General features: G+C 45.4%; 1 protein-coding gene and 1 pseudogene across 1 annotated transcript; one reads left to right on the top strand and one right to left on the bottom strand.

Annotated features, from left to right (window-relative positions):
* The first annotated feature begins 358 nt into the window (after window positions 1-358).
* Window positions 359-9,996, top strand: LOC115416148 (ceramide glucosyltransferase). Its single transcript, XM_030129871.1, has 10 exons — window positions 359-707; window positions 3,507-3,651; window positions 6,145-6,247; window positions 6,333-6,434; window positions 6,515-6,627; window positions 7,454-7,632; window positions 7,844-7,930; window positions 8,212-8,319; window positions 8,539-8,617; window positions 8,790-9,996. Exons 1-10 carry the CDS (start codon window positions 610-612, stop codon window positions 8,958-8,960), a joined length of 1,185 nt encoding a protein of 394 aa, XP_029985731.1. The 5' UTR covers window positions 359-609; the 3' UTR covers window positions 8,961-9,996.
* Window positions 9,997-16,132: 6,136 nt separating this feature from the next.
* LOC115416146 (polypyrimidine tract-binding protein 3-like) lies at window positions 16,133-27,661 on the bottom strand (annotated as a pseudogene).
* Between the last annotated feature and the right edge of the window lie 279 nt (window positions 27,662-27,940).

Here is a 27,940-nt window from a genome sequence, read left to right as displayed (position 1 = left end):
GCACACAAAAAAAATCCATCTTCAAATTTACACTAAGTTTTCTTTCCATCCTGTAAATTCCCATCATTATGGTCTATCCAATAATGGTTCATTTTTGGGCATTCCCAGAATATGTGGAAAGGAGTGGCCATTTCATTAGGTACACCCAGCAGGAGCAGCTGTTTAATACTGGCCATTAAACTGAAATAAATGTTTGTAAAACAACAGCAAAATTTCATATTTCTGTTTATTTCAAAAGACAAAACTAAAACTTCCAAATGTTCAAAACTCAGAGGAAAATAAAGGCTTTATTTTGAAGCTGTACGGAAGTGCCCCTCCCCTCCGGTTGGTCAGCTGACCGTCCGCCGGTCTGGCTGACTGTCAATCCCTGAGCCTGCTCCGGTACTCGGACCGGGACTCCAGTATCTCCGAGCCGAAGCTGCTCTCTGTGTCCGGACCCGTCACCCTCTGAACGGACCCGCAGCCCGGAGCGTCGGCCTGACCTCCGCCGGGCTCGTCGCACTCCCAGCCGGTCTGATTCTCCGTCTGTGTCCGCTCCCCTCCGGTCGGTCCTCGGTCTTCTGAGGCCGGTGTGAGGTCGGCCTACTCCCCCCGGCCCCGCGGAGCAGCATGGCGGTCCTGGATGTGGCCATGCAGGGCCTGGCGGTGTTCGGCTTCCTGCTGTTCTCCGTCCTGTGGCTGATGCACCTCATGTCCATCATCTATGTGTGAGTGAGCTAACGGGCTAACAGCTAACGGGCTAACAGCTAACGGGCTAACAGCTAACGGGCTAACAGCTAACGGGCTAACGGCCCGCCGCCTGCGCTTCCGCCTTCATCTCCGTCTCTTGTCACATTTAATGTCAGTTCGGAGGAGAACCGCACCGTCAGACCGAGTCTCCGCTAGTCTCCGGAGGTCTGACAGCCGTTCAGACCCGGTTCTGTGTGGGTCGTTTTTCCTGCTTTACCGTTAGCCCTTTAGGTAGCTACGTCAGTCGGTACTTCCGCTAATTTGGGGACCCGTCTAACCTCTGGAAACGTTTATTAAAAATCGTTTATAAACGCTTTAACCCTTCGCGTCTCCGTGTGTTTCAGATCCAGACGAAACTGGGTTCGGGTCAATATCTCAGACCCAACACCGGTCCGGTTCGGATGGTTAGTGTTAGCCACTTGTTTCCCGTTTCCGTTTTTGGCCCAAAGCCGCTGCCTGTTGGTGTTGATTGAATGTGTTTCGGTGACCGTTCACTGATGGTTCCAGTTGATAGACGGAGCTCAGAGCAGGCTGAACAGTCACATTTAGATCCGCGTCTGTTTAGCCCTGAATATGAGAGTCTGACACGATGAGCCCCGTTTACATCCAGTTCTGACAGAGAAACACTGGATGAGTTTAACCCTGATGATTCAGGTCATTACAGTCATAGTATTATTATTATTATTATTATTATTATTATTATTATTATTATTACTATTATCACTGTCTTTAAGTCATGATTGGATGAATTTCAACATGTTTATGACGAATGGAAACGGTGACATATGAAAACTGAGTCTGCAGGTCAAAGGTCAGCAGGGCTTTGTTTACTGTTCACTGATTCTAAACACATGTAGAGTTTGTACAGGCTAAACCTGGTCTAAACCTATTGTAAACCCAGCCTAAAACCAGTCCAAATCTGTGGTAAACCAGTTTAAACCCAGTGTTTCTGCTGTTACCACCACACCATACATTTGATACAAACAATCATCACTGTCGGATTAGACTTATTTTACTTTTGTATAATATACAGGGTGACCCAAAAAAAACGGGAACTTTTTAACAATCCAATAAAACCAAGAGTGATGGAAGAAAATATTTGATTCATAGTAACTGAAACCTTAAAACCATGCCATTTAAGAAACAATGATGGAATGTTCATGTTTTAAATTCCTTCCTGTAGATGGCGTCCTCCTGTACCAATGCATTCTTGAAATCTGCTGTTGAGATTCCTCACTGACCGCTGCAACATCTCAGCTGGGATACTGGGAATTTCATCCTGAATTCTGTGTTTGAACTCATCCACAGTTCTGGGTCCAGTCGTGTACACTTTACTCTGAGATAGCCCCACAAGAAAAAATCACAAATGGACAAATCTGGCGATCTAGGGGGCCAGGGAACGTTACCGAATCTGGAGATCACATGGTTGCCGAACAATTCTCGCACAGCTACCAGTGGTTCCTAAAATGGGGGTGTGTTTACTCGCTCAAGGTCACTGTCTCGCAGTGCTGCCACTGCTCATGTCTGACAATACGCACTTCAAAAGTACCATTTTTTGGTAGTAACCATTGGTAGTAACCATAGTAACCATTGGCGGCTGTGCGAGAATTGTTCGGTAACCGTGTGATCTCCAGATTCGGTAACGTTCCCTGGCCCCCTAGATCGCCAGATTTGTCCATTTGTGATTTTTTCTTGTGGGGCTATCTCAGAGTAAAGTGTACACGACTGGACCCAGAACTGTGGATGAGTTCAAACACAGAATTCAGGATGAAATTCCCAGTATCCCAGCTGAGATGTTGCAGCAGTCAGTGAGGAATCTCAACAGCAGATTTCAAGAATGCATTTGTACAGGAGGACGCCATCTACAGGAAGGAATTTTTAAAAAAATGAAAATTCCATCATTGTTTCTTAAATGGCATGGTTTAAGGTTTCAGTTACTATGAATCAAATATTTTTCTTCCATCACTCTTGGTTTTATTGGATTGTTAAAAAGTTCCCGTTTTTTTGGGTCACCCTGTATAAACAGGCCTTGAGGCTGGTTTTGGGGGGGGGGTTTGATGCCCCATAAACAAAGGTCCTGCCCCCCCCCCCCCCACCCCCCCCCCACCACACCCCCCCCAGCAATGAAAGTTTGTGAAGTTTCAGCAGGTCGGAAAAAGGTAAAGGAGGAGTTTGACTTTGCTCGTTGTGTTTGACTCGTTTTCCGCTGTTGAACTGAATTCACAACAGAACAAGAAAAGCACTCTGAGCACAGACCTCCGCCAAGACAGATCTGCCCCCACCCCCCACCTGATCACCACCAAAATTCAATCATTTCTTCCTTTTTCCAGCATTAACATTCCTGAAAATTTCATGAAAATCCCTCCATAACTTTTTGACTTATCTTGCTAGCAAACAAACAAACACACACAGCAGTGATCATAATACCTCCTGGTGGAGGTAATGAACAGATGAACCATAAAAAGTGTTATCTCCGACAAATGTTGTATTTTATGAGACATTAAGTATTTGATCTGTTTGTCAAATGTCCTGTCAGCTCCTGTTAATCGTCCAAACTGATCAATATGTTTGTGTCGAATTCAAACCAACACAAATGTCAGATTTGTCGCGGTTTGACTCGTTGAACCATCGACTTCAACAAACGTGTGTGACGAGATGACCTGCTAATGACCTGTGTCCACCTGTGTCCCCCTCTGTCCACCTGTGTCCATCTGTGTCCACCTCTGTCCACCTGTGTCCATCTGTGTCCACCTCTGTCCACCTGTGTCCACCTGCAGGCGTCTTCACCTCCATAAGAAGAGGTCAGAGGTCAAAGCGTCGTTCGTTCAGTTGGCTGGCGTTTCTCTGTTGAAGCCTCTGAAGGGCGTCGACCCCAACCTCATCTCCAACCTGGAGACCTTCTTCACCCTCGACTACCCCAAGGTACGTTTACTGCCCCAAGGTACCCTTAACCCCCCCCCCCCCCCCCAGGGTACAAGAGGGCATGTGTTAGCTCAGATTGGGTTCTTTCTATTGGTCTAAAACACAGTAGAGTAGAGGAAGTGGGCGGGGCTCAGAGCAGCAGAGTGCAGTCAGTGAGAGAGACATGGAAGATTTGTATGACTTTTCTCAGTGTTTTAGTGGAGAATTCTGTAAATATTATATATAATAGTGATAGTCCAGTTTGAGAGTGTTCTACTAGTGTGATTTTGTAAAGTTTTGCTGTTTTCTCTGCGCTTTTGTGGTTTGTATAGTTGATTGATAGTTGTATATATGTGTAACTCTTCTCTAAACGTCTGTATATTTGTACATATGTGTAAATCTATAGTCAGAGCTCTGCAGTTCATACACAGATCCAGTGTGTGTATTTGAATCGGCTGATGGATGTTTTTATCAGTGAAATGAGCGGCTCTGTCTACAACTAGACCCAAAGTGAACACAGACTATCAACTGGATCCAAATGAGAAAAAAGAACCAAAAAGAACAAGAAGAACATAGACATACAGTGATCTAGACCAGGGGGTCCAACCCTGGTCCTCCAGGGCCAGTATCCTCCATGTTTTAGATGGATCCCTTTGGACTGGAAGAGGGAAACATCTAATACATACAGGACAGTAGATCTGGAGGACCAGGGCTGGACCCCCCTGGAGGACCAGGGTTGGACAACCCTGGTCTAGACCAACTACAATGTATGAACACATGGAAAATGGTTTAAAGTTTATTTCTATAATCTCATAAAGTTTCTTTATGAACATTTACAGTTGTTTTTCATAATAAATATCCATCCATTTTCTTCCTCTTATCCGGGGTCGGTAACAGTCCAAGCAGGGATGCCCAGACTTCCCTCTCCTCAGACTCCTCCCTCTCCTCAGACTCCTCCCACTCCTCAGACTCCTCCCTCTCCTCAGACTCCTCCTCTAGCTCTTCCAGGTGGACCCAGAGTCTTCCCAGTCCATAGTCTGTCCAGTGTGTCCTAGGTCTTCCTCAGGTCTCCTCCTGGTGGGACACTTCCAGAACACCTCCTCAGGGAGGAGTCCAGGAGGATCAGACCCAGATGTCTGATCCTCCTCAGCTGACTCCCTCGATGAATTTATTATAAATATGATCAATTTAAATAAAAAACCCACATTGTTTCTACACATTTATTACATGTACCAATGATAATTAATGGATAGATACTGAAAGTTCAGTTGTTCCTGAAAAAGGTGCAAAAGAATGAGCAAAGCAGACATTTTCTGACCCTTTTCTAGTCAACCAGCCGAAATAAACGTGGGCCTGTTCTAATGGGAGTCCTTAAAGGGTTCATGTGGACGTAAATGCAGCTCCAGTTCTAGTTTGGGTCTCAGTTGTGTTCAGTTGCCTCCTGTTGTTGCCCCGTCCCTCCTGTCATTGCCCCGTCCTCTTGTCGTTGCCTCGTCCCTCCTGTCGTTGCTCCGTCCCTCCTGTTGTTGCTCCGTCCCTCATATCGTTGCCCCGTTCCTCCTGTCGTTGCCTCATCCCTCCTGTCGTTGCTCCGTCCCTCCTGTTGTTGCTCCGTCCCTCATATCGTTGCCCCGTTCCTCCTGTCGTTGCCTCGTCCCTCCTGTCGTTGCCTCGTCCCTCCTGTTGTTGCTCCGTCCCTCCTGTTGTTGTTCCGTCCCTCCTGTTGTTGCCCTGCCCCTCCTGTTGCTCCGTCCCTCCTGTTGCCCCGTCCCTCCTGTTGTTGCCCTGCCCCTCCTGTTGTTGCTCCGTCCCTCCTGTTGCTCCGTCCCTCCTGTTGTTGCTCCGTCCCTGTTGTTGCCCCGTCCCTCCTGTTGCCCCGTCCCTCCTGTTGTTGCCCTGCCCCTCCTGTTGCCCCGCCCCTCCTGTTTTTGCCCTGCCCCTCCTGTTGTTGCTCTGTCCCTGTTGTTGCCCCGTCCCTCCTGTTTTTGCTCTGCCCCTCCTGTTGTTGCTCTGTCCCTGTTGTTGCCCTGCCCCTCCTGTTGCTCCGTCCCCTCCTGTTGCCCCGTCCCTCCTGTTGTTGCCCTGCCCCTCCTGTTGTTGCTCCGTCCCTCCTGTTGTTGCTTCCGTCCCTCCTGTTGTTGCTCCGTCCCTGTTGTTGCCCCGTCCCTCCTGTTGCCCCGTTCCTCCTGTTGTTGCCCCGTCCCTCCTGTTGCCCCGTTCCTCCTGTTGTTGCCCCGTCCCTCCTGTTGTTGCCCCGTCCCTCCTGTTGCCCCGTTCCTCCTGTTGTTGCCCCGTCCCTCCTGTTGCCCCGTCCCTCCTGTTGTTGCCCCGTCCCTCCTGTTGCCCCGTCCCTCCTGTTGTTGCCCCGCCCCTCCTGTTGCCCCGTCCCTCCTGTTGTTGCCCCGCCCCTCCTGTTGCCCCGTCCCTCCTGTTGTTGCCCTGCCCCTCCTGTTGCTCCGTCCCTCCTGTTGTTGCCCCCTCCAGCTCTAACTGCCCCTCTTTTACCCCCCTCAGTATGAGATCCTGCTCTGCGTCCAGGATCAGGACGATCCGGCTGTTGACGTCTGTAAAAAGCTTCTGGGTAAATACCCCAACGTGGACGCTCGGCTGTTCATCGGTAAGAGGACGTGCTCGTGGTCATGTGACTCACCTGTGTACTGTATAATCTGCGGCTAACGTTCACTGCTCTCTGTGATTCTCAGGTGGGAAAAAAGTGGGGATCAACCCCAAGATCAACAACCTGATGCCGGGCTACGAAGGGGCCAAGTACAGTTTAGTGTGGATCTGCGACAGCGGCATCCGAGGTACGACAACGCAAACGAATGCCACTTTAAACTGAGGACCGCTAACAGCTGCGCTAACGTCAACTGTGTTTGTGTGCTAGTGAAACCCGACACCCTGACAGATCTGGCCAATCAGATGACGGAGAAGGTGGGATTGGTCCATGGTTTGCCGTATGTGGCCGATCGGCAGGGCTTTGCCGCCACACTGGAACAGGTACGGCTCCGTTTATCGCATTTAATGGAATGGAAGAGTTAGTGGCAAACGCCGACCCTCTGGTGGAGGAACAGCTAATGCTAATCTGATGTGGTGTGTACTGTTGTCAGCACTAACACTGTTGTAAAGATAGGGTTAATACCTGCCCATGCTAACAAAGCACAGGCTAGCATTTAGCAGCATAGATGCTAATACTGTGTGCATGGTTTCTGCCTGCCTTTCCTCTGCACTGAGTGTGTATATTGCAGTGTGTGTGTGTGTATTGCAGTGTGTATGTGTATATTGCAGTGCGTGTGTGTGTGTGTATTGCTGTATATTACAGTGTGTGTGTATATTGTAGTGTGTGTGTGTGTATTGCAGTGTGTGTGTATTGCAGTGTGTGTGTGTATATTGCAGTGTGTGTGTGTCTTGTACTGTGTGTATATATTGCAGTGTGTATATTGCAGTGTGTGTGTGTGTGTATTGTACTGTGTGTATATATTGCAGTGTGTGTATATTGCAGTGTGTGTGTGTGTATTGCATTGTGTGTGTGTGTGTATTGCAGTGTGTGTGTGTGTGTGTATTGCAGTGTGTGTGTGTATTGTACTGTGTGTATATATTGCAGTGTGTGTGTGTGTATTGTACTGTGTGTATATATTGCAGTGTGTGTGTGTGTGTATTGTACTGTGTGTATATATTGCAGTGTGTGTGTGTGTGTATTGTACTGTGTGTATATATTGCAGTGTGTGTGTGTGTGTATTGCAGTGTCATTTCCCCACAGTGGGCTCAGTAAAACCTTATCTTATCCTTTACCTTATGATGCTAACAGATGCTAACCTTTGTCCAGGTGTACTTTGGGACGTCCCACCCTCGCTCCTACATCTCCGCTAACGTCACAGGGATCAAGTGTGTGACGGGGATGTCGTGTCTGATGAGGAAGGACGTGCTGGATCAGGCCGGCGGATTGGTGGCCTTCGCTCAGTACATCGCAGAGGATTATTTCATGGCCAAAGCCATCGCGGACAGGTTAGCATGTTAGCATCAGCAGCTAAGGTGGGAAACATGGTGACGTTTGGCTGAAACGGGAACGTCCGGCTGTCGTAAAGGTTCAGTTTCAGCCCAGATCACGTGACCTGGTGATTCTGGTTCTACACTAAACCTGACCCGGTAGTCTTGGTTCTGAACCTGACCCGGTAGTACTGTTCCCACTCTAATCACTTCCTGTTTGTTCCGTCAGAGGGTGGAAGTTCTCCATGGCGACGCAGGTGGCTCTGCAGAACTCGGGCTCATATTCCATTGGCCAGTTCCAGTCCCGTATGATCAGGTGACTGCACATGTCTGAAGTTCTGGTTTAACTGTTGATGACTTTAATCTTGGGTTTAGTTTGGGTTGGATTTCCCTTAAATCAGTCGTAGTTCTGGAGGTTTTCAGGTTCTGTTTGGACTGGGCAGATAAAGGTCAGATGTTAGAACGACTGATGTGTCTTCTAGAACCACAGTTTTTACTAAAGGTCCATTTTTCAGTCCAGGATGGGTTCTGATGGTTCCCCGTGTTCTGCTGTGTCTTATTGTGTTCTACTTGGTTCTGTTTGGCTCGGTTCTGCAGATGGACCAAGCTGAGGATCAACATGCTTCCTGCCACCGTTCTGGAGCCGGTGTCCGAGTGCTTCCTCGCCAGCCTCATCATCGGGTGGGCGGCCCATCACGTGTTCAGGTATGAGCTGGTACCGCCCTCCAGCCGTCACATCCACCAGCACTGGTACCTCTGGTACCGCTGGTACCACTGGTTCTATATGATTTATAGATGAATGGAGGTGAAAGCCATCAGCTGTTAACGTCAGTAAAATAATCTGAAGATATAAACGTTGAACCAGACAGTGTTCACATACGTGAGGATGGAAACACGTCACTGTTGAACTGTTGTGTGTTCCAGGTGGGACATGATGGTGTTCTTCATGTGTCACTGTTTGGCCTGGTTCATCTCTGACTACATTCAACTCACTGGAGTCCAGGTGAGATACCACCGGACCTGCTTTGGGCCCGGTTCTGATGGTTCTGGTAGATGTCTGGATCGGTTCTGGTCAGCTGATTATGGTCACTGTTGCGTGGTTCTGTTCAGCTGGTCTTCATAAATGTTGCGTGGTTCTGGTTCTGATGGTTCTGGTGGTTCTGGTTCTGTCCCAGGGTGGACCCCTGTGCTTCTCCAAGCTGGACTTCGCCGTGGCCTGGTTCATCAGGGAGTCCATGGCGGTCCAGATCTTCCTGTCGGCGCTCTGGGACCCGACCATCAGCTGGAGAACCGGGCGGTACCGGCTGCGCTGCGGTGGCACGGCGGAGGAGATCCTGGACGTGTAGTCACCACGGCGACCGCGGGGCCCCGCCCCTCCTGCCGTCCTCCAATGAGCAGACAGACTGAATCATGTGTTTTTTATGAGACAAACTGAAGGTGTTTTAAACTATTTATGTTCATTTTGGTGCTAAACTGAAAACTGACGCCACAAGGAGCCAATGAGAGCAGGAGGAACCACGGAGGCGGGCCTCGCACTGAAACGGACTCTGCAGTCGGCCAGTCAGGAGGCGGGACACAACCTGCACACCCTGTCCTCCGATTGGCTGCTGGGTTTCCTCCGTCGGTCCGAGCTGAAAAATAAACTGTGACAAAAAACGAACAAGAAGACGACGCTTCGATGTCCAGGAGACTTTAAAACCACGGACGGGTCCAGAGGAAAACGCAAAGAAAGAGAGTCGAAAACAGGCGAAAATCCACCGCATCAGGAGTCGATTATTTCATTCTGTGGACATGAACGGGTTCCGACGAAGCTCGTTTTGTCCAAATGTGACGAACGTGTTCATAATGAAGTTGTTAACTCACGGTGACGACATAACGGCTCCGAAAATATGTCTGTTTTCAGAGTTTTATCGTTTCCATGCATCGTCTGTTCTGATTGGCTGATTTTTTTTAATTATTATTTTAAAAGTGTGTTCGTCAAATCAGCATAAATTCAAACGAGTCTGAATTTATAACCAACGCGGACGACGACGACAAACAAGCGTACTTCAAAGAAAAAAAAAATCAACCAATGAGAATAGAGCTTCGTCATGACTCTGACCTGAAAATAAAACATCGTATAAATGCGATAAACTTTTTTTTTTTTTTTTTTTTGGCGGGGGGGGGGGTTCTGTGGCGAAAACACATTAAAATTGCATCCAATGAAATGTCCAGTTGCCATGGAAACGGTCAGACTCTACTCTGCCCCGCCAAAGTAAAATACACAACCATTTAAAACGAGCACTGAATGAGTCTAGTATTCTGTACCTTTAACGAAAGTTCGCAACATTTCACGATCCACAAACATTGAATTACAAAAAAAAAAAAAAACAGGACCAAAAATCTTTCAAAAGAATCCGTGTTTAATCTGAAAACTGTGTGTGTGTGTGTGTTTTCTAAAGTCGTGTTGCTTCGTTAGCCGTTAGCATAGCTGCTGTGGTTTGGTTGATGACATCATCAGTGTGTCGGACGAACCCAGTTCCTGTTGTCCAATCAGATCTGTAGAATCTCACTGTTTATTGTTTTGTTCTTTTTTATTTGCCAAACCTGCTGTAGTCACAAACCGGCCAATCGCATTTGAGGATTGTGTCACCACAGGAACAATAAAGTTTTATCCAATGAAAACAAAGCTTTGATGTGGAGTTTGTTAATGTGACAGGAAGTACAAGAAGTGGGCGGGGCTAGGTAATGGCGCACAGCTATTGGTCGGATTTATTTGGTTTTAATTAAATCCTTCATTTTTGTTTACATCCATATGTAGAGTTTTTCAATTTCCTGTTTTCAACAAATAGGACATTAGAGAAAAAGAAAATAGTCAGTCATGAACATTAGGAGCATTATCTATAATCATCCAGTTTTTATTGATTTGAATTTTTTTTCCCCAACTTCATTGAAAACCTTTGTGTACAATACATAAATTTTGAACAAGCAAACAACATGTCAAAAAGGAAAAAGCATTTGAGCAAATAAGCTTATAATTGTATGAAAAAGTAAATAAAAATAACAGATTTACCAAAAATAAATAAATAAATGCAACAGTTCAGTCAATATTAAAGAGCTGCTTTTAAATATCTAAGCTGTTAGAGCTTTTTTTATTATAGATAAATTCTAAAGATTTAATATATTTTTCAAATTCCAATAGGAAGATTTTTAAATTGGGGTGTGTTTTGGTGTATTTATTTTTGTGTATATGACATTTTTCAAGTAAAATGAACAAATTTACGACAAATTCTAAATTGTGAATGTCATGTTTAAAATATGTCATTACATTTTGGGATGTCATTATCTTTTCATTACTTTAAGTTATATTTTTCAGTTTTGGAGATTTGAATAGTTCAATGCTTCATGGACCAAGTGACAGAGTTCCCAAATAAATCTGTTTTTGAAAGCTCCGCCCCCTCCTTGGCTCCGCCCACATGTTCTGCTCGTTAACCCTTCGTTGTTAAACCTGCAGGTTCTGTTTGATTCGATGGTTTTCACAGACGAAGACTGAGCGGCCGGGGTCGTGACCTTTGAACCCATGTGACCTCCATCGTCACGTATAACCCACCCAACAGTACCGTCTGTGCTCGTACTACAGACCACCGGTGGGCGCCGTCCCAGCTGCAGTGCATGCTGGGATATCTGTCCTGTCTGTGTTCTGACCTCACATACGCAGGTTCACACTAACGTCCTGCACTGTTTGAAGCTGACGCTGCCTTCAGGGGCCATCAGGATCATGGTTCTTTCAGAACTGCTAGTGTGTTGCGTTCAGGTGCCTTTGTTGTTGTAGTGAAATAAAAAATGGCTGAAACACAGTTGATACTTGGACAAAAGAATTTAGAACGCGTTAATTCATCTGATCCAGCATTTTGTTTAGTTTTTTTCAAATTGCTTGTTCTCTAAATGTGTAAAACCCTCCACTAACAGCAGAGCGTTAAAAAAAACACTGTTTATCAGTGGCCATGAAGTACTCGTTCTCCGCCATGTTGAAAAGATCAAAGGTTAAATTCACCTTATGGATCTAAATGTTTTCCCAGTTCTGCAGCAGAAAATACGACACGAGGAGGCGTTCATGTGCACTGTAGGAGTTAAGAACTAGTATTTACCGTAATTCACAGCGCACGTGAAGGCAGCATCAGTATGGAATTACAGGAACAACCAAGAAGACTGTTACCATGGTTACCATGGTGACTCCCACCCTGTACGTGGTTACCATGGTGACTCCCACCCTGTATACCTGGTTACCATGGTGACTCCTACCCTGTGTACGTGGTTACCATGGTGATTCCCACCCTGTGTACGTGGTTACCATGGTGATTCCCACCTGTATACGTGGTTACCATGGTGACTCCCACTTGTATACGTGGTTACCATGGTGATTCCCACCTGTATACGTGGTTACCATGGTGACTCCCACCTGTATACGTGGTTACCATGGTGATTCCCACCCTGTGTATGTGGTTACCATGGTGATTCCCACCTGTATACGTGGTTACCATGGTGATTCCCACTTGTATACGTGGTTACCATGGTGATTCCCACCTGTATACGTGGTTACCATGGTGACTCCCACCTGTATACGTGGTTACCATGGTGATTCCCACCCTGTGTATGTGGTTACCATGGTGATTCCCACCTGTATACGTGGTCACCATGGTGATTCCCACTTGTATACGTGGTTACCATGGTGATTCCCACCTGTATACGTGGTTACCATGGTGATTCCCACCCTGTATACCTGGTTACCATGGTGATTCCCACCTGTATACGTGGTTACTTTGGTGATTCCCACCCTGTATACGTGGTTACTATGGCGATTCCCACCTGTATACGTGGTTACCATGGTGACTCCCACCCTGTATACGTGGTTACCATGGTGATTCTCACCCTGTACACGTGGTTACTATGGTGACTCCCACCCTGTATACCTGGTTACCATGGTGATTCCCACCTGTATACGTGGTTATTATGGTGATTCCCACCTGTATACGAGGTTACCATGGTGATTCCCACCTGTATACGTGGTTACCATGGTGATTCTCACCCTGTATACGTGGTTACTATGGTGATTCTCACCCTGTATACGTGGTTACTATGGTGACTCCCACCCTGTATACCTGGTTACCATGGTGATTCCCACCTGTATACGTGGTTACTATGGTGATTCCCACCTGTATACGTGGTTACTATGGTGATTCCCACCTGTATACGTGGTTACCATGGTGATTCCCACCTGTATACGAGGTTACCATGGTGATTCCCACCTGTATACGTGGTTACCATGGTGATTCCCACCTGTATACGTGGTTACCATGGTGATTCCCACCTGTATACGAGGTTACCATGGTGATTCCCACCTGTATACGTGGTTACCATGGTGATTCCCACCTGTATACGTGGTTACCATGGTGATTCCCACCTGTATACGAGGTTACCATGGTGATTCCCACCTGTATATTTTCGTTCTGTTTTTCTGTTTTGTTCTGTTTTTCCTCGGGTTCTTCTTGGTCTGAATGTGGAACCTAAACAAACATAATAAACCACATTTGAATTAAATATATTTTAATAGAAAAAAAGAAGATGAAGCTCAACCAATCACAGCTCAATACACACACACACACACACACACACACATAAATACGCACACACAGGTGTGACAGGTGGGCGGGGCATCCAAAGCATTTCCTGTTTCATGTTGTACAGTATAAATACATTCATGATTAAAAATCCCCCAAAACATACGAAGAACACGACAGTGAACCGAACCCGGACACGTACAAAACAAAAACCAGCAGAAAAATAAGGCACAGAAGAAGAAGTTCATCCAGATCGCAGCTAAAAGTCCAAACAAAGGAAAAGGACAGACAGGTGTTTCAGCCAATCAGACGGCAACATTCAACGCCAATGGGAGGAGCCAAAAGTCTGTGCACACGGTCAGAGTTTAGAACCCAAAGAAAATAAAAAAGTGACAGTGAAAACGAACGGAATAAATAATGTCGGACATTTGACACAAACTGGAAACATGCAGATCAAATATGAACGAAAACAAACAGGAAAAAAAAAAAACAGGAATCAGTCGTTCTTTGATGTTTCTGTTTCAAAACAAAAGGAAAAGTAATGTTTTTTGTTTTTTTACTGATTACTTATTGATCATCCTGTTTCCAGAGGCGTCCCACAGGGGTCAGTGTTGGTTCTGGTCTGACCAGGTCTGCACGGTCCTGGTGGTTCTGGTTCTGTCAAATGTTCAACACGTACAAGACAAACGGACGACGTATGAATACGAGCAGATGTTTAAAGCAGTGGAGGACGGTCGTCATGGTGACAGTTAGGGCTGTAAGAAAATATCAGTTCTGCAATATATCGCGATATTTCATTTCACGATACTGTATGGATATTAAAAAGTACTGTATGGATATTTTTAGGTATTTATTCAAATGCAGATATTGTGGAGGTTCATTTTAGTTTTTCTTTTTTGTTTCTATTTCATTTATTCTTATTTCACACTCTTTTATTCAATAATGTTGGTTCCTTTGTTGGATTGAACTCAAATCCTGTTCTGATGTTAGTTGTGAACTAATAGAATCTGAACATTTGAACAGGATCTGAAACTGGAATGTCTGGAAAACACAATTTCAGTTTGAACACAGTTGGAACATTTGCTGATAGAACATTAGATCCTGTTGGGATCAAATACAAATGTGTTTAGGATTTGTGCAGATTTCTGCTGGAATTCAATTCTTCAAGGAAATAATCATTAAAAAAAAAAAGAAACAAACAAAAAATTGCCTTTTTAACAGTATCATGATATATCGTATTGTGGTCCTAGTATTGTGATTTGTATCGTCAGATTCTTGCCCTAGTATTGTGAATTTGTTCGTCTTTCCGTGATTACGAACCTGAACAACTTTGAAGCGTAGAGCTGCAACCGATTAATCCATCAGGTGTTTGAAGTCAATGCAAAAAGTCTCGATTTGATTAATCGACTCGAATTGATTGAAGGGAAATATTCTATGTCAGTTTTCCTGAATTGAAGCTTCTTTGTGCGTCACAATAAGCGTCCGTGTGAAACACAACAGTGGAACCAATGTTTAACAGCAGAGAAATGAAGGAAACAAAGCTGAAGATTCAGGAGAACTGTGGCTGAATGATTTTTTTTGGGTCAGGTTGAGTCGATTAATCGGTTGCAGCTCTACTGAAATGTGTTTGTTTCCGTCCCAAACCCAAACCGTCACTCAGGCCTTTTCAGAATTCTGTGCAGCCACAGTTTGGACGCAGCAACAACAAACACGGAAACGGCTTGGTCGCTTCGTGCGGCTGTATGGAATTCTGAAAAGACCTGACTGACAGTTTGTGTCAAGGTTCTAATAGTTTGGATTTTTCATTCTAGTTTAGTTTGATTTAGTTTGGACTTTTTTTCTCTTATTCAGTTAGTCTGACTTTGTTTTTAGAGCAGGTTTGATAGTTTGTATTAGTTTTCATTTTTTTCTAAATGCTCAGTTTGTATATAGTTCTGATAGTGTTTATTCTATAGTTCCACAGATGTTCTAGTTCAGTTTTCTGTTCATGTGTCTCCCCCTACCTCCCCCCTTCTCCCCCAGTCTCTCTCTCTCTCTCTTTTCTCCTCCTTTCCTCTCTCTCTTTAACCCTCTCTCTCCTCCTGTCACTCGTCCATCCTCCTCAGGTTTCTGCTGTTAAAGGGACTTTTTCCTTCCTCTGTCTCCACTCACTAGTGTTTGTTGGATTCTGTTGGTTTCTGTAAACCGGCTTCAGTCTGGTTTAGACCAACTCTATATGAAAGTGTCATGAGAGAACTTTTGTTATGATTTGGCGCTATAGAAATAAAATGTGATTGATTAGTTTTAGTATTAGTTGTAGTTCAGTTGTAGTTCAGTTGTAGTTCAGTTGTAGTTTAGTTGTAGTTCAGTTGTAGTTCAGTTGTAGTTCAGTTGTAGTTTAGTTGTAGTTCAGTTGTAGTTTAGTTGTAGTTCAGTTGTAGTTCAGTTGTAGTTCAGTTGTAGTTCAGTTGTAGTTTAGTTGTAGTTCAGTTGTAGTTCAGTTGTAGTTCAGTTGTAGTTCAGTGGTCTCTTTTCTCTTCTTCTCTGTGCTCCTATTCAAATCAATCCCAGACAGGACTCTGCTGCTTTAGTCTCCATGTTTCCAGGAAGAGTGGGGACCAGAAGACGACTGGAAACCACAAGTGAACACAAGTGACGGAGCAAAAAGTGTCGGATGGTGCCGCTAGCTAAAATTGCTCGAGTGAAATAAATCAATTTCGTATCAATCCGACATTGACAAAGACGAAAATGAAGGGAATTTTATCCATAATTTTTATCTGTTTTAGTTAGTTTTGTAAACACACAATACAGTTTCAGTTAGTTATGGTTATTTTCTTTAATTCTAGTTACATTTATTTCAGTTAATGAAAATGTTTTTACAGTTCTAGTTTGGGTCATTTCGTTAGTTTTCGTTAACGATAATAACGTTGGTTTGTTGTTTCTCCAAAACGAGCATAAACAGGAAACGTGGTTTAAACCAAATGAAACTTCGTCTGAACCCAACGTCGGTGAAACGGTCGTTTGTCTTCAGATTCGACCAGAACATTAGAGACATTTCCCTTTTATAATGTTGGTGAGACAGAAAAATCAAAGAACTGACTCTTGTTAGAAAAAGGCTTCAGTTAAAAGAAAACTAACGGCTTCTTCTGCTTGGACTCCTCACTGGACTCCATTACCCACAAAGCTTTGCTACTCGGAGCTCCGTATGCTGAGGAATGTGCTCTGTAACCTCTGTAACCATGACAACGACCCGTCACTGTGACATCACGTGTTTGTAGGCACAGGAAGCTCTCCCATTGGTCCGTTTGTTCCCACCGCAGGCCAATCACAGGCCCTGAAGTCAGAGGTCAAAGGTCAAAGGGCAGGGGCGTAGTCAAAGTCTGGGACAGTGGAGGTCAAAGGTGAAGGCCAGAAAACCTCAGATCATTAGCTTTGACATTAGCCATTAGCATGTTAGCCGGGGCTTTCAGTATCAGTTTGAATTACAGTTAGAGTTAGCTGTAAATATCTGCAAATTAAATCAAATCAAACAAATACAAGTTTAAAACGTGTGTTTCATTCAACATTTTAAATTAACGTCAGCGCTAACATTAAGCTAACACGAAAACAGCTTTAATCATCATACGCAGTAAAGTAGATGCTAAAGGCTAAAAATGGTAAAAAACAGTGTGACGTAAATGCCACATGTTAAAATCTGTCATGTAAATGTAGCACAACAGCTAATTAGCATGTCAGTAGTAGGCATGTTCTACACATGAAGAAATAAAATTTAAATGGAATGTGTCATAGACGTTATTGAATAAATGTATGAAATGAGAGCATTCACATTTTTTATGACGAATAAATGTAGTTTTTTTTCTTTTGAGAGCAGACAGTAGTAAACTCATAGTAGCTAATGGACTACTAGCAGACTGACTGATGAGGCTAACGAGCTAGTAGGAGATGGCATGCAAAGCTAACAGGCTAGTAGAAGATGGGATGTAAAGCTAACGGGCTAGTAGCAAACGGAATGTAAAGCTAAAAGACTAGTAGTAGACGAAATGCAAAGCTAACGGGCTAGTAGCAAACTAAACGTAAAGCTAACAGGCTAGTAGCAGACTGAACGGAAAGCTAACAGGCTAGTAGCAAACAGAATGTAAAGCTAACAGGCTAGTAGCAGACTGAATGTAAAGCTAACAGGCTAGTAGCAAACGGAATGTAAAGCTAACAGGCTAGTAGCAGACTGAACGTAAAGCTAACGGGCTAATGTTGCATTTCCAAGTGCGTTCTGTCGTTGTAAACCAAAGCTCCAGATGTTGATGATAAACCTCTGGATTTATCGTAGATCTTCTAGTGTTCAGTAACTTTCGTATTTGGACGAAGTGCTTTTATTTCTAAAAAGTTTGATTTTTTTAACTGTTGAACCTTCATGAATGAACTCATAAATATTTTCTCCTCCATGTTCAATGCGACGCCTTTTGAATGTGTTTTGAAACTGGAGTTTTTGAAACTGAACTTTATTTCAACTATAAACCTGCGAACAGGTTTGGTTTCCACGAAGACATCAGATCCTTTTAATGACGTAATCGTGGTGTAAAATCCGAACTCTATCAAATATCGTCTCAGATTACCAGGTTTTCACTTCCTGTCGCCGACACTTGTTCTTCACTCAGTTTGAGTTCACATCAGTTCTTTGGTTTTTTTGTGTCTTTTTAATCCAGTCTGTCGGACCCGGGTCAGGACTGTGGTGGCTTTCTGTAGTGAGCATCCGGCCCGGTTCCGGTACCGGATCCAAAGGCCCGGTTGGTGATCATTGACTCCGACATGTTTATGACGGCGGCGGTGTTTGATCTAAACTAACGAACCCACGCTAGTGATTCACCGACTGTGAAAATGGAAACGTCCTGAAGTCGTGTTTTTATCGAAAATCTGCGACGTTTCAGTCGAACGTAACGATGTTTTCTCTTTGTTACCGATCAATCGGTAAACGTCAAATGGACCTAAATCTGCAATCGATGTAATTGATACGTTAAATGTTCTGAGGCCGACCTGTGCGTCTGGAGTCAGAGGTCAGAGGGGGGGGGCAGGGCAGGAGGGCGGGGTCAGAGGTCGGAGGGTGGGGTCAGAGGTCAAATGGTGGGACAGGGCAGGAAGGCAGGGTCAGATGGTGGGGTCAGAGGGGGGTCAGAGGTCATAGGTCAGATGGTGGACTTGGAGAAGGACACTCGCAGGTGCTGGTTGTGGTCCAGCTGTCGGTCGTGAAGCGTCACCAGAGCCTCGATGGCCTCGTCCACCGACGCCAGCTGCATCAGCGCCATCTTCCTGTCCTTCCTGTGAGCCAATCAGAGCACAGGACGTCAGCCAATCAGAACGCACGCCACCACGACGGACAACCTCACCGACCAATCAGAAACAGAGACTCACTGGAAAAACTTGAAGGCTTTGACGGTGAATCCACCGGAGGAGAAGAGATCCTTCAACACGTCCTCTGTCACTGAAGAACTGGAAACAAACAGGTAAACAAACAGGTAAACAAACCTGTACACACACACAGATAAACAAACAGGTAAACAAACCTGTACACACACACAGGTAAACACAGGTAAACAAACAGGTAAACACATGTAAACAGGTAAACAAACCCATACACAAACAGGTAAACACAGGTAAACAGGTAAACAGGTAAACAAACCTGTACACACACAGGTACACACAGGTAAACAAACAGGTAAACACAGGTAAACAAACCTGTACACACACAGGTAAACAAGGTGTTTTTGTGCATTTAGTTTGTTGTTCATTTTGTTTCTTTTGTTTGTTTTTGTTGCTTTAGTTGATTCTTTTGTTTGTTTTTTAAACAGTGGAAGAAACGCTGTTCTAACACTCGTGCTCTTACGGGATGTTGGACAGGTGCAGCGTCGCTGATGGGGGGAAGATGTTGTTGAAGTTTTTGGAGCCGGGCTTTTTGAAGCGGTGGAGGGCGGAGCCTGCGTAGTCCCGGGTCAGCGCCTGCTCCTCCTGGCCCGCCGCCCCTCGAGGCAGCTGCACCACCGGGTGTTTGGACAGCGTCACCCGGATGACGTTACCATGGAGACGCTGGCCGTTCAGGTGGCTCATGGCTGTCGGGGACACAAACACAACACGGGTCAGCCATTTTAACGATCGATCGGATCAATGACGGGATCAATGACGGACGGACGGCGAACTGACCCAGCTGAGCCTGCGTGGCGTCGCTCATCTGGACCAAAGCGTTCTCCTTCTTATTGAAGAGGATTTTAACCCTTTGGACGTCCCCGTAGACACCTGCGAAAACAACAACAACCACACAGGAGGTCAGCAAGCCCCGCCTCCCACCGCCACAGGAGGTCACCAAGCCCCGCCTCCCACTGCCAGGTCCACCTACCCTAACCCTGAACCAGATCTATAATAGATAGATACTGTAGATCTATAATAGACACTGTAGATCTATAATAGATAGATACTGTAGATCTATAATATATACTGTAGATCTATTATAGATAGATACTGTAGATATATAATGGATACTGTAGATCTATAACAGATACTGTAGATCTATAATAGATAGATACTGTAGATCTATAATAGACACTGTAGATCTATAATAGATACTGTAGATCTATAATAGATACTGTAGGTCTATAATAGATACTGTAGATCTATAACAGACACTGTAGATCTATAATATATACTGTAGATCTATTATAGATAGATACTGTAGATCTATAATAGATACTGTAGATCTATAATGATACTGTAGATCTATTATAGATAGATACTGTAGATATATAATGGATACTGTAGATCTATAATGTGTAGATACTGTAGATCTATAACAGATACTGTAGATCTATAATAGATACTGTAGATCTATAACAGATACTGTAGATCTATGATAGAAAGATACTGTAGATCTATAATATATACTGTAGATCTATTATAGATAGGTACTGTAGATATATAATGGATACTGTAGATCTATAATATGTAGATACTGTAGATCTATAATAGATAGTGTAGATCTATAACAGATGACAGACTCACCTGTCTCCTATGTAACTATGTTTCACTCATATTTTACATGTATATATAGTCATTATTATATTATAATAGGATACATAGTTATTTTAATTGTCATATTGATATTTGTCTAGTACATGACCTCTGACCCCATGACAAGAAGCAGCAAAAACTGTTAGAAACATGTGACGTGTTGAATCAAACATCAGACAGTGAACAGAAGGATGTTCAGAGTCAAAGGAAGAGCAGACTGAATTAAAACCACCGCTCTGGTTTACAGACGCCGTTTAAAACCCACCGCTCTGATTTACAGACGCCGTTTTAAAACCACCGCTCTGGTTTACAGACGCCGTTTAAAACCACCGCTCTGGTTTACAGACGCCGTTTAAAACCACCGCTCTGGTTTACAGACGCCGTTTAAAACCACCGCTCTGGTTTACAGACGCCGTTTAAAACCACCGCTCTGGTTTACAGACGCCGTTTAAAACCACCGCTCTGGTTTACAGACGCCGTTTGGACCTGAACCTGTCGTTTTTCTTGCTGTTCATACGTTACTGTCGTATGGGTGGATTCTTACCGAACAGGATGAAGAGGCAGTGAGGAGAGACGCTCTGAAACGACAAACACAGTCCGTTAAACAGGAAAGAGCTCTGATTGGCCGGCTGACCTCAGGACACGTGTGACCTCTGACCTCTGGGTTCAGGTTGGACACCAGCAGCACCGAGTGGACAGCAGGGGGCGCCATCTGGAGGGCAACCCGAGGAGGAGACACCAAGGAACCAGGAACGACTGGTACTGAGACACCTGGAGACACAACCGTCCAATCAGAGCACAGACAGAGACACAGCCGTCCAATCAGAACACAGACAGAGACACAGCCGTCCAATCAGAACACAGACAGAGACACAGCCGTCCAATCAGAACACAGACAGAGACACAACCGTCCAATCAGAACACAGACAGAGACACAGCCGTCCAATCAGAACACAGACAGAGACACAGCCGTCCAATCAGAACACAGACAGAGACACAACCGTCCAATCAGAACACAGACAGAGACACAACCGTCCAATCAGAGCACAGACAGAGACACAACTGTCCAATCAGAACACAGACAGAGACACAGCCGTCCAATCAGAACACAGACAGAGACACAGCCGTCCAATCAGAACACAGACAGAGACACAGCCGTCCAATCAGAACACAGACAGAGACACAACTGTCCAATCAGAGCACAGACAGAGACACAACTGTCCAATCAGAACACAGACAGAGACACAGCCGTCCAATCAGAACACAGAGACACAACTGTCCAATCAGAGCACAGACAGAGACACAACCGTCCAATCAGAGCACAGACACACACACAACTGTCCAATCAGAGCACAGACACACACACACACACAACTGTCCAATCAGAGCACAGACAGAGACACAACTGTCCAATCAGAACACAGACAGAGACACAGCCATCCAATCAGAACACAGACAGAGACACAGCCGTCCAATCAGAACACAGACAGAGACACAGCCGTCCAATCAGAACACAGACAGAGACACAACTGTCCAATCATAACACAGACAGAGACACAGCCGTCCAATCAGAGCACAGACAGAGACACAGCCGTCCAATCAGAACACAGACAGAGACACAGCCGTCCAATCAGAACACAGACAGAGACACAACTGTCCAATCAGAGCACAGACAGAGACACAACTGTCCAATCAGAACACAGACAGAGACACAACTGTCCAATCAGAGCACAGACAGAGACACAGCCGTCCAATCAGAACACAGACAGAGACACAGCCGTCCAATCAAAACACAGACAGAGACACAACTGTCCAATCAGAGCACAGACACACACACACAACTGTCCAATCAGAGCACAGACAGAGACACAGCCGTCCAATCAGAACACAGACAGAGACACAACTGTCCAATCAGAGCACAGACAGAGACACAACTGTCCAATCAGAGCACAGACAGAGACACAACCGTCCAATCAGAACACAGACAGAGGCACAACTGTCCAATCAGAGCACAGACAGAGACACAACCATCCAATCAGAACACAGACACATACAAGTGTCCAATCAGAGCACAGACACACACACAGAATCGTCCAATCAGAGCAGTTCTTGTGTCTCAGGTGCGTCTCACCTGTGTGTTGGTGGAAGGTAGGGGGAAAGCTGTGGCTCCGTACGGCGGCAGGGCCACACCTGAAACAAATAGAGGTCAGAGGTCATGTGAGGCGTCTGTGGTGGCGTGGGGGGGGGTGGGGCGGTGGGCGGTCTTACCGAAGGCGGCGGTGGGCTCCAGCTCTCCGGTCGGCCAGGTCGGCTCTGGTGAAAGTCCGGCTCTTGTCGTTGTTGTACTTGACGTTGAGCGCGCTCAGTTTGGAGAAGTCGATGCGAAGCGTGCAGCAGTTGTTGTAGATGTTCTGACCGTCCAGCGCCTGACGCCGGACGCCACGCACGAACAAACACACACAAACACCACGAAGACGAGCTCCGTTAAGATCCAGTTCATAGTCACACTTTCATCCAGTTCATGTGACACAAACAGAACACACTTATGTTTATTTAGACCAGCTCTGTATTTATTTACTACCCCACCCCGTTCGGTTTGTTTGTTTGTTTGTTTGTTTAACACTTTAGCAGCAAAACTATTGGTTGAATTCATACCAGACTGGGTTCACAGATTACCACTGACCCAGAATAGATATGATTACATTTTGGGAAAAGTAGGTCAAAGTTAAAAAAATTTTTTTTTTTTTTTTTTTTTTTTTAAATCTTCCCATTTATGAATGGGACGGGGGCGGGGTTTGTTGTGCCTGGCACCACTTGTTTATTCTATTTAACCTTTATTTAACCAGGTAAATTAGTTGAGAACTAATTCTCATTTTCAACAAGTGTTCAGAGAACGCAAACCTCCGCCAAGCACCCCAAACAGTGTGCATGCGTGGATTGACTATTTCTTTTTAAAGTATGGATGTGCAAAACAAATTTCATCATGATATTTCACAAATTGCATTTTTTATGATTTTTTGAAAATGGTGCATAAAAAATAACAAAAGTCAACAGAGCGGAGCGGAAGAGAAATGAAGTGGAACCATATTTGGTACAAAGTTGAATCTTGGTCCCAGTCATGTGTCTGTCCAATTAGATTCAATTCACATCAATATTAGTTGAGTTCTAATTTTAAATGTGTGGGAAATGGGATTTTCAATGTTCAGTGTAAATGTCCACAGAGTCCACATTCCACAGTGGATGTGGACAATTTAGTTCCACATACAAGAGACTGTTCTAAGCTACAGGTGGATCCAACTGGAGGAGAAGCGGAGTCATTTGGAATTTTGGATGAATTTTGCAGCGTGTATGTGTGAGCGTGTATATGTGAGTGTGTATGTGTGAGCGTGTATATGTGAGTGTGTATGAGTGAGTGTGTATGAGTGAGTGTGTATATGTGAGTGTGTATGAGTGAGTGTGTATGAGTGAGTGTGTATGAGTGAGTGTGTATGAGTGAGTGTGTATGTGTGAGCGTGTATATGTGAGCGTGTATGAGTGAGTGTGTATGAGTGAGTGTGTATGAGTGAGTGTGTATGTGTGAGCGTGTATGAGTGAGTGTGTATGAGTGAGCGTGTATATGTGGGTGTGCATGTGTGAGTGTGTATGAGTGAGTGTGTATGTGTGAGTGTGTATGTGTGAGTGTGCATATGTGAGTGTGTATGAGTGGGTGTGCATGTGTGAGTGTGTATGTGTGAGTGTGCATGTGTGAGTGTGTATGAGTGAGCGTGTATGTGTGGGTGTGCATGTGTGAGTGTGTATGTGTGGGTGTGCATGTGTGTGTACGTGTGGGTGTGCATGTGTGAGTGTGTACGTGTGGGTGTGCATGTGTGAGTGTGTATGTGTGAGCGTGTATATGTGGGTGTGCATGTGTGGGTGTGCATGTGTGAGTGTGTACGTGTGGGTGTGCATGTGTGAGTGTGTATGTGTGGGTGTGCATGTGTGGGTGTGCATGTGTGAGTGTGTACGTGTGGGTGTGCATGTGTGAGTGTGTATGTGTGGGTGTGCATGTGTGAGTGTGTATGTGTGAGCGTGTATATGTGGGTGTGCATGTGTGGGTGTGTATGTGTGAGTGTGTATGTGTGGGTGTGCATGTGTGAGTGTGTATGTGTGGGTGTGCATGTGTGAGTGTGTACGTGTGGGTGTGCATGTGTGAGTGTGTACGTGTGGGTGTGCATGTGTGAGTGTGTATGTGTGAGTGTGTATGTGTGGGTGTGCATGTGTGGGTGTGCATGTGTGAGTGTGTACGTGTGGGTGTGCATGTGTGAGTGTGTATGTGTGGGTGTGCATGTGTGAGTGTGTATGTGTGGGTGTGCATGTGTGAGTGTGTATGTGTGGGTGTGCATGTGTGAGTGTGTATGTGTGAGTGTGCATGTGTGAGTGTGTACGTGTGGGTGTGCATGTGTGAGTGTGTATGTGTGAGCGTGTATATGTGGGTGTGCATGTGTGAGTGTGTATGTGTGGGTGTACATGTGTGGGTGTGCATGTGTGAGTGTGTACGTGTGGGTGTGCATGTGTGAGTGTGTATGTGTGGGTGTGCATGTGTGAGTGTGTATGTGTGAGCGTGTATGTGTGAGCGTGTATGTGTGGGTGTACATGTGTGGGTGTGCATGTGTGAGTGTGTACGTTTGGGTGTGCATGTGTGAGTGTGTATGTGTGGGTGTGCATGTGTGAGTGTGTATGTGTGAGCGTGTATATGTGGGTGTGCATGTGTGAGCGTGTATATGTGGGTGTGCATGTGTGGGTGTGTATGTGTGAGTGTGTATGTGTGGGTGTGCATGTGTGAGTGTGCATGTGTGAGTGTGTATGTGTGGGTGTGCATGTGTGAGTGTGTATGTGTGAGCGTGTATATGTGGGTGTGCATGTGTGGGTGTGTATGTGTGAGTGTGTATGTGTGGGTGTGCATGTGTGAGCGTGTATATGTGGGTGTGCATGTGTGGGTGTGTATGTGTGAGTGTGTATGTGTGGGTGTGCATGTGTGAGTGTGTATGTGTGGGTGTGCATGTGTGAGTGTGTATGTGTGGGTGTGCATGTGTGAGTGTGCCCGTGACCTACCGCCTTGGCGTGCTGAGCGTGCACGGTGTCGCTGAACTGCAGCAGAGCCTGAAACTGGTTGTTTCTGGTGAATGTGATGATCTTCAACACGGAGCCGAACTTACTGAAAATCTGCAAAAGGAAGTGACATCACTGTGACATCACATCCACATAATCAATACATATCAATATGTCTGTGTGGTCTGTGTCCCTCTGTGTCTGTCCAGTGTCAGTCCCAGTCCAGTCCCAGCGTCAGTCCCAGTCCAGTCCCAGTGTCTGTCCCAGTCCAGTCCCAGCGTCAGTCCCAGTCCAGTCCCAGTCCCAGTCCAGTCCCAGCGTCAGTCCCAGTCCAGTCCCAGTCCCAGTCCCAGCGTCAGTCCCAGTCCAGTCCCAGTCCAGTCCCAGTCCAGTCCCAGCGTCAGTCCCAGTCCAGTCCCAGCGTCAGTCCCAGTCCAGTCCCAGTGTCTGTCCCAGTCCAGTCCAGTGTCAGTCCCAGTCCAGTCCCAGTCCCAGTCCAGTCCAGTCCCAGTCCAGTCCCAGTCCCAGCATCAGTCCCAGTCCAGTCCCAGTCCCAGTCTGTCCTCTCTCACCTGCTGCAGGACCTCCAGAGTCACTGGGTAGAACAGGTTTTCCACTATGATCCTCAGGACTGGACTCTGGGCTGGAGCGAAGGCCCGCTCCTCACCTCCGGACGCCATGTTCCCAGAATGCACCGCTGCTGAACTGATGGCGTGCAGCGCCCCGTGGGTTCTCTGTTCACAAACTTTGTGTAAATGCGCACGTTTACACCAGACACCACATGTTTGATGAGGACTGGTTTAAAATGTCACTGATACAGAAGAGGAAGAAGACCACTGGAAAAAATACACAAGAACTACAGTCCAGTATAGACTTTAGAGGATTATTATTATTATTATTATTATTATTATTATTATTCTGAGATTAAAGACAGAATTCAGACTTTTGTCTCAGAATTCAGACAAAAACATCCTGACATTCAGGCAGAGTATGACTTGAGCTTTAGGAAGTGCAGGAGGAGTGAAGCAGGCTGACATAAGGACAGATTTAGGCGACTTTTGACACATCCGATGGTTCCTGTTCAACGAGCAAAAGGAAGGGAAACAGACACCAGCGGCTTTTTCTTCAAATGTACAGACATGACTTTCAAAACAGAAGATTCACTCACCTTTAGTTCATCTGAGGAAAAAGTCCAAATTCTGGGATTAAAGTCAGAATTCAGACTTTTGTCTCAGAATTATAATAAAAATCGGACCAATGGTCCTGTATCTTAGCGGCCAAATTCAAAGCTTTGGGAAATGTATCCAGATTCATTTATTCTCCCCCAGTTCTGTGTATTTATTCTATTACAGAAATAGTCCATGTTTTGCTCATATTCAATCAGATCTGTCAAAAATTCAAATTCACACTTGATATCATTGATACTGATTTATTGGATCAATCCACTTCCTATCTCTTATAATGGGAAAATTTTTTCAAAGTGGCACCAAATCCAGAATCAGATCCAAATAATTTCAATCCCTTGTGTTGACATCATCATACAGAAGCTGTAGACCAAGTTTGAAGTCAATCAGAACTGGAGTTTTAGAGAAGAGGACGATTGAAAGTTTTGTAACGGACGACAGACGACGACGACGACGACAGACGACGACGACAGACGACGACGACAGACGACGACGACAGACGACGACGACAGACGACGACGACGACAGACGACGCTGCTGGACACCGCATGATGACAATAGCTTATGGCCTGTCGGCCATAAGCTAGAAAACATATATTGGACCTTAATTTTTTTTTCCTCTTCTGTACTTTGTCATTAACGGATACTGCAAAAAAAAAAAAAAAAAAAACATCCTATTTCTGATCAGTTTAAGTTAAAGATGATTGTTATAAAAGAACCCTGACTGTATCTAATAACAGTTAAAGGTCACCAGGACCAGGAGACAGGGTTTAAAGGTCAGCAGGACCAGGAGACAGGGTTAAAGGTCAGCAGGACCAGGAGACAGGGTTAAAGGTCAGCAGGACCAGGAGACAGGGTTAAAGGTCACCCGTTCTGATGCATACCAGACTCTGCGATCTAAATATTGCGAACGTCCGTATTTGATCATGTTAGCTCCCGTTTAGTTCCAGTTTAAAATTCATTTCTGTGACACATGTGTGCAGTGAAATGGGTGGGGCCAGTGCTCACCTGATTGGTCAGGTTGTCGGTCTTCAGCTCCCGGTGGGTGGAGTACTGGATGAAGACTGGCTGGTTTCTGACGGTGGGCGTGGCCGAGGTGTAGTAGTTCACCATGGTAACGGCTGCTTCCTCTGACGCCATCTCTAAAAACGCCTGAAAGACCAGAACACGAAAACCTGTTAGTGTCCACGTATGTGAGACAGCTGGGCTCACATGGACCTGTCTCACCCATCTCCTGTCTCACCCTCCTGTCTCACCTGTCTCCTGTCTCACCTGTCTCCTGTCTCACCCACCTGTCTCCTGTCTCGCCCATCTGTCTCACCCTCCTGTCTCACCCGTCTCCTGTCTCACCCACCTGTCTCACCCTCCTGTCTCACTGTCTCCTGTCTCACCCACCTCTCTCACCCCCTGTTCTCCTGTCTCCACCCA

Source organism: Sphaeramia orbicularis, unplaced genomic scaffold (assembly GCF_902148855.1).
Source record: "Sphaeramia orbicularis unplaced genomic scaffold, fSphaOr1.1, whole genome shotgun sequence".
NCBI lineage: Eukaryota > Metazoa > Chordata > Actinopteri > Kurtiformes > Apogonidae > Sphaeramia > Sphaeramia orbicularis.
The sequence above is the reverse complement of the archived record's forward strand: the minus strand, read 5'-3'. Positions and strand labels throughout refer to the sequence as shown.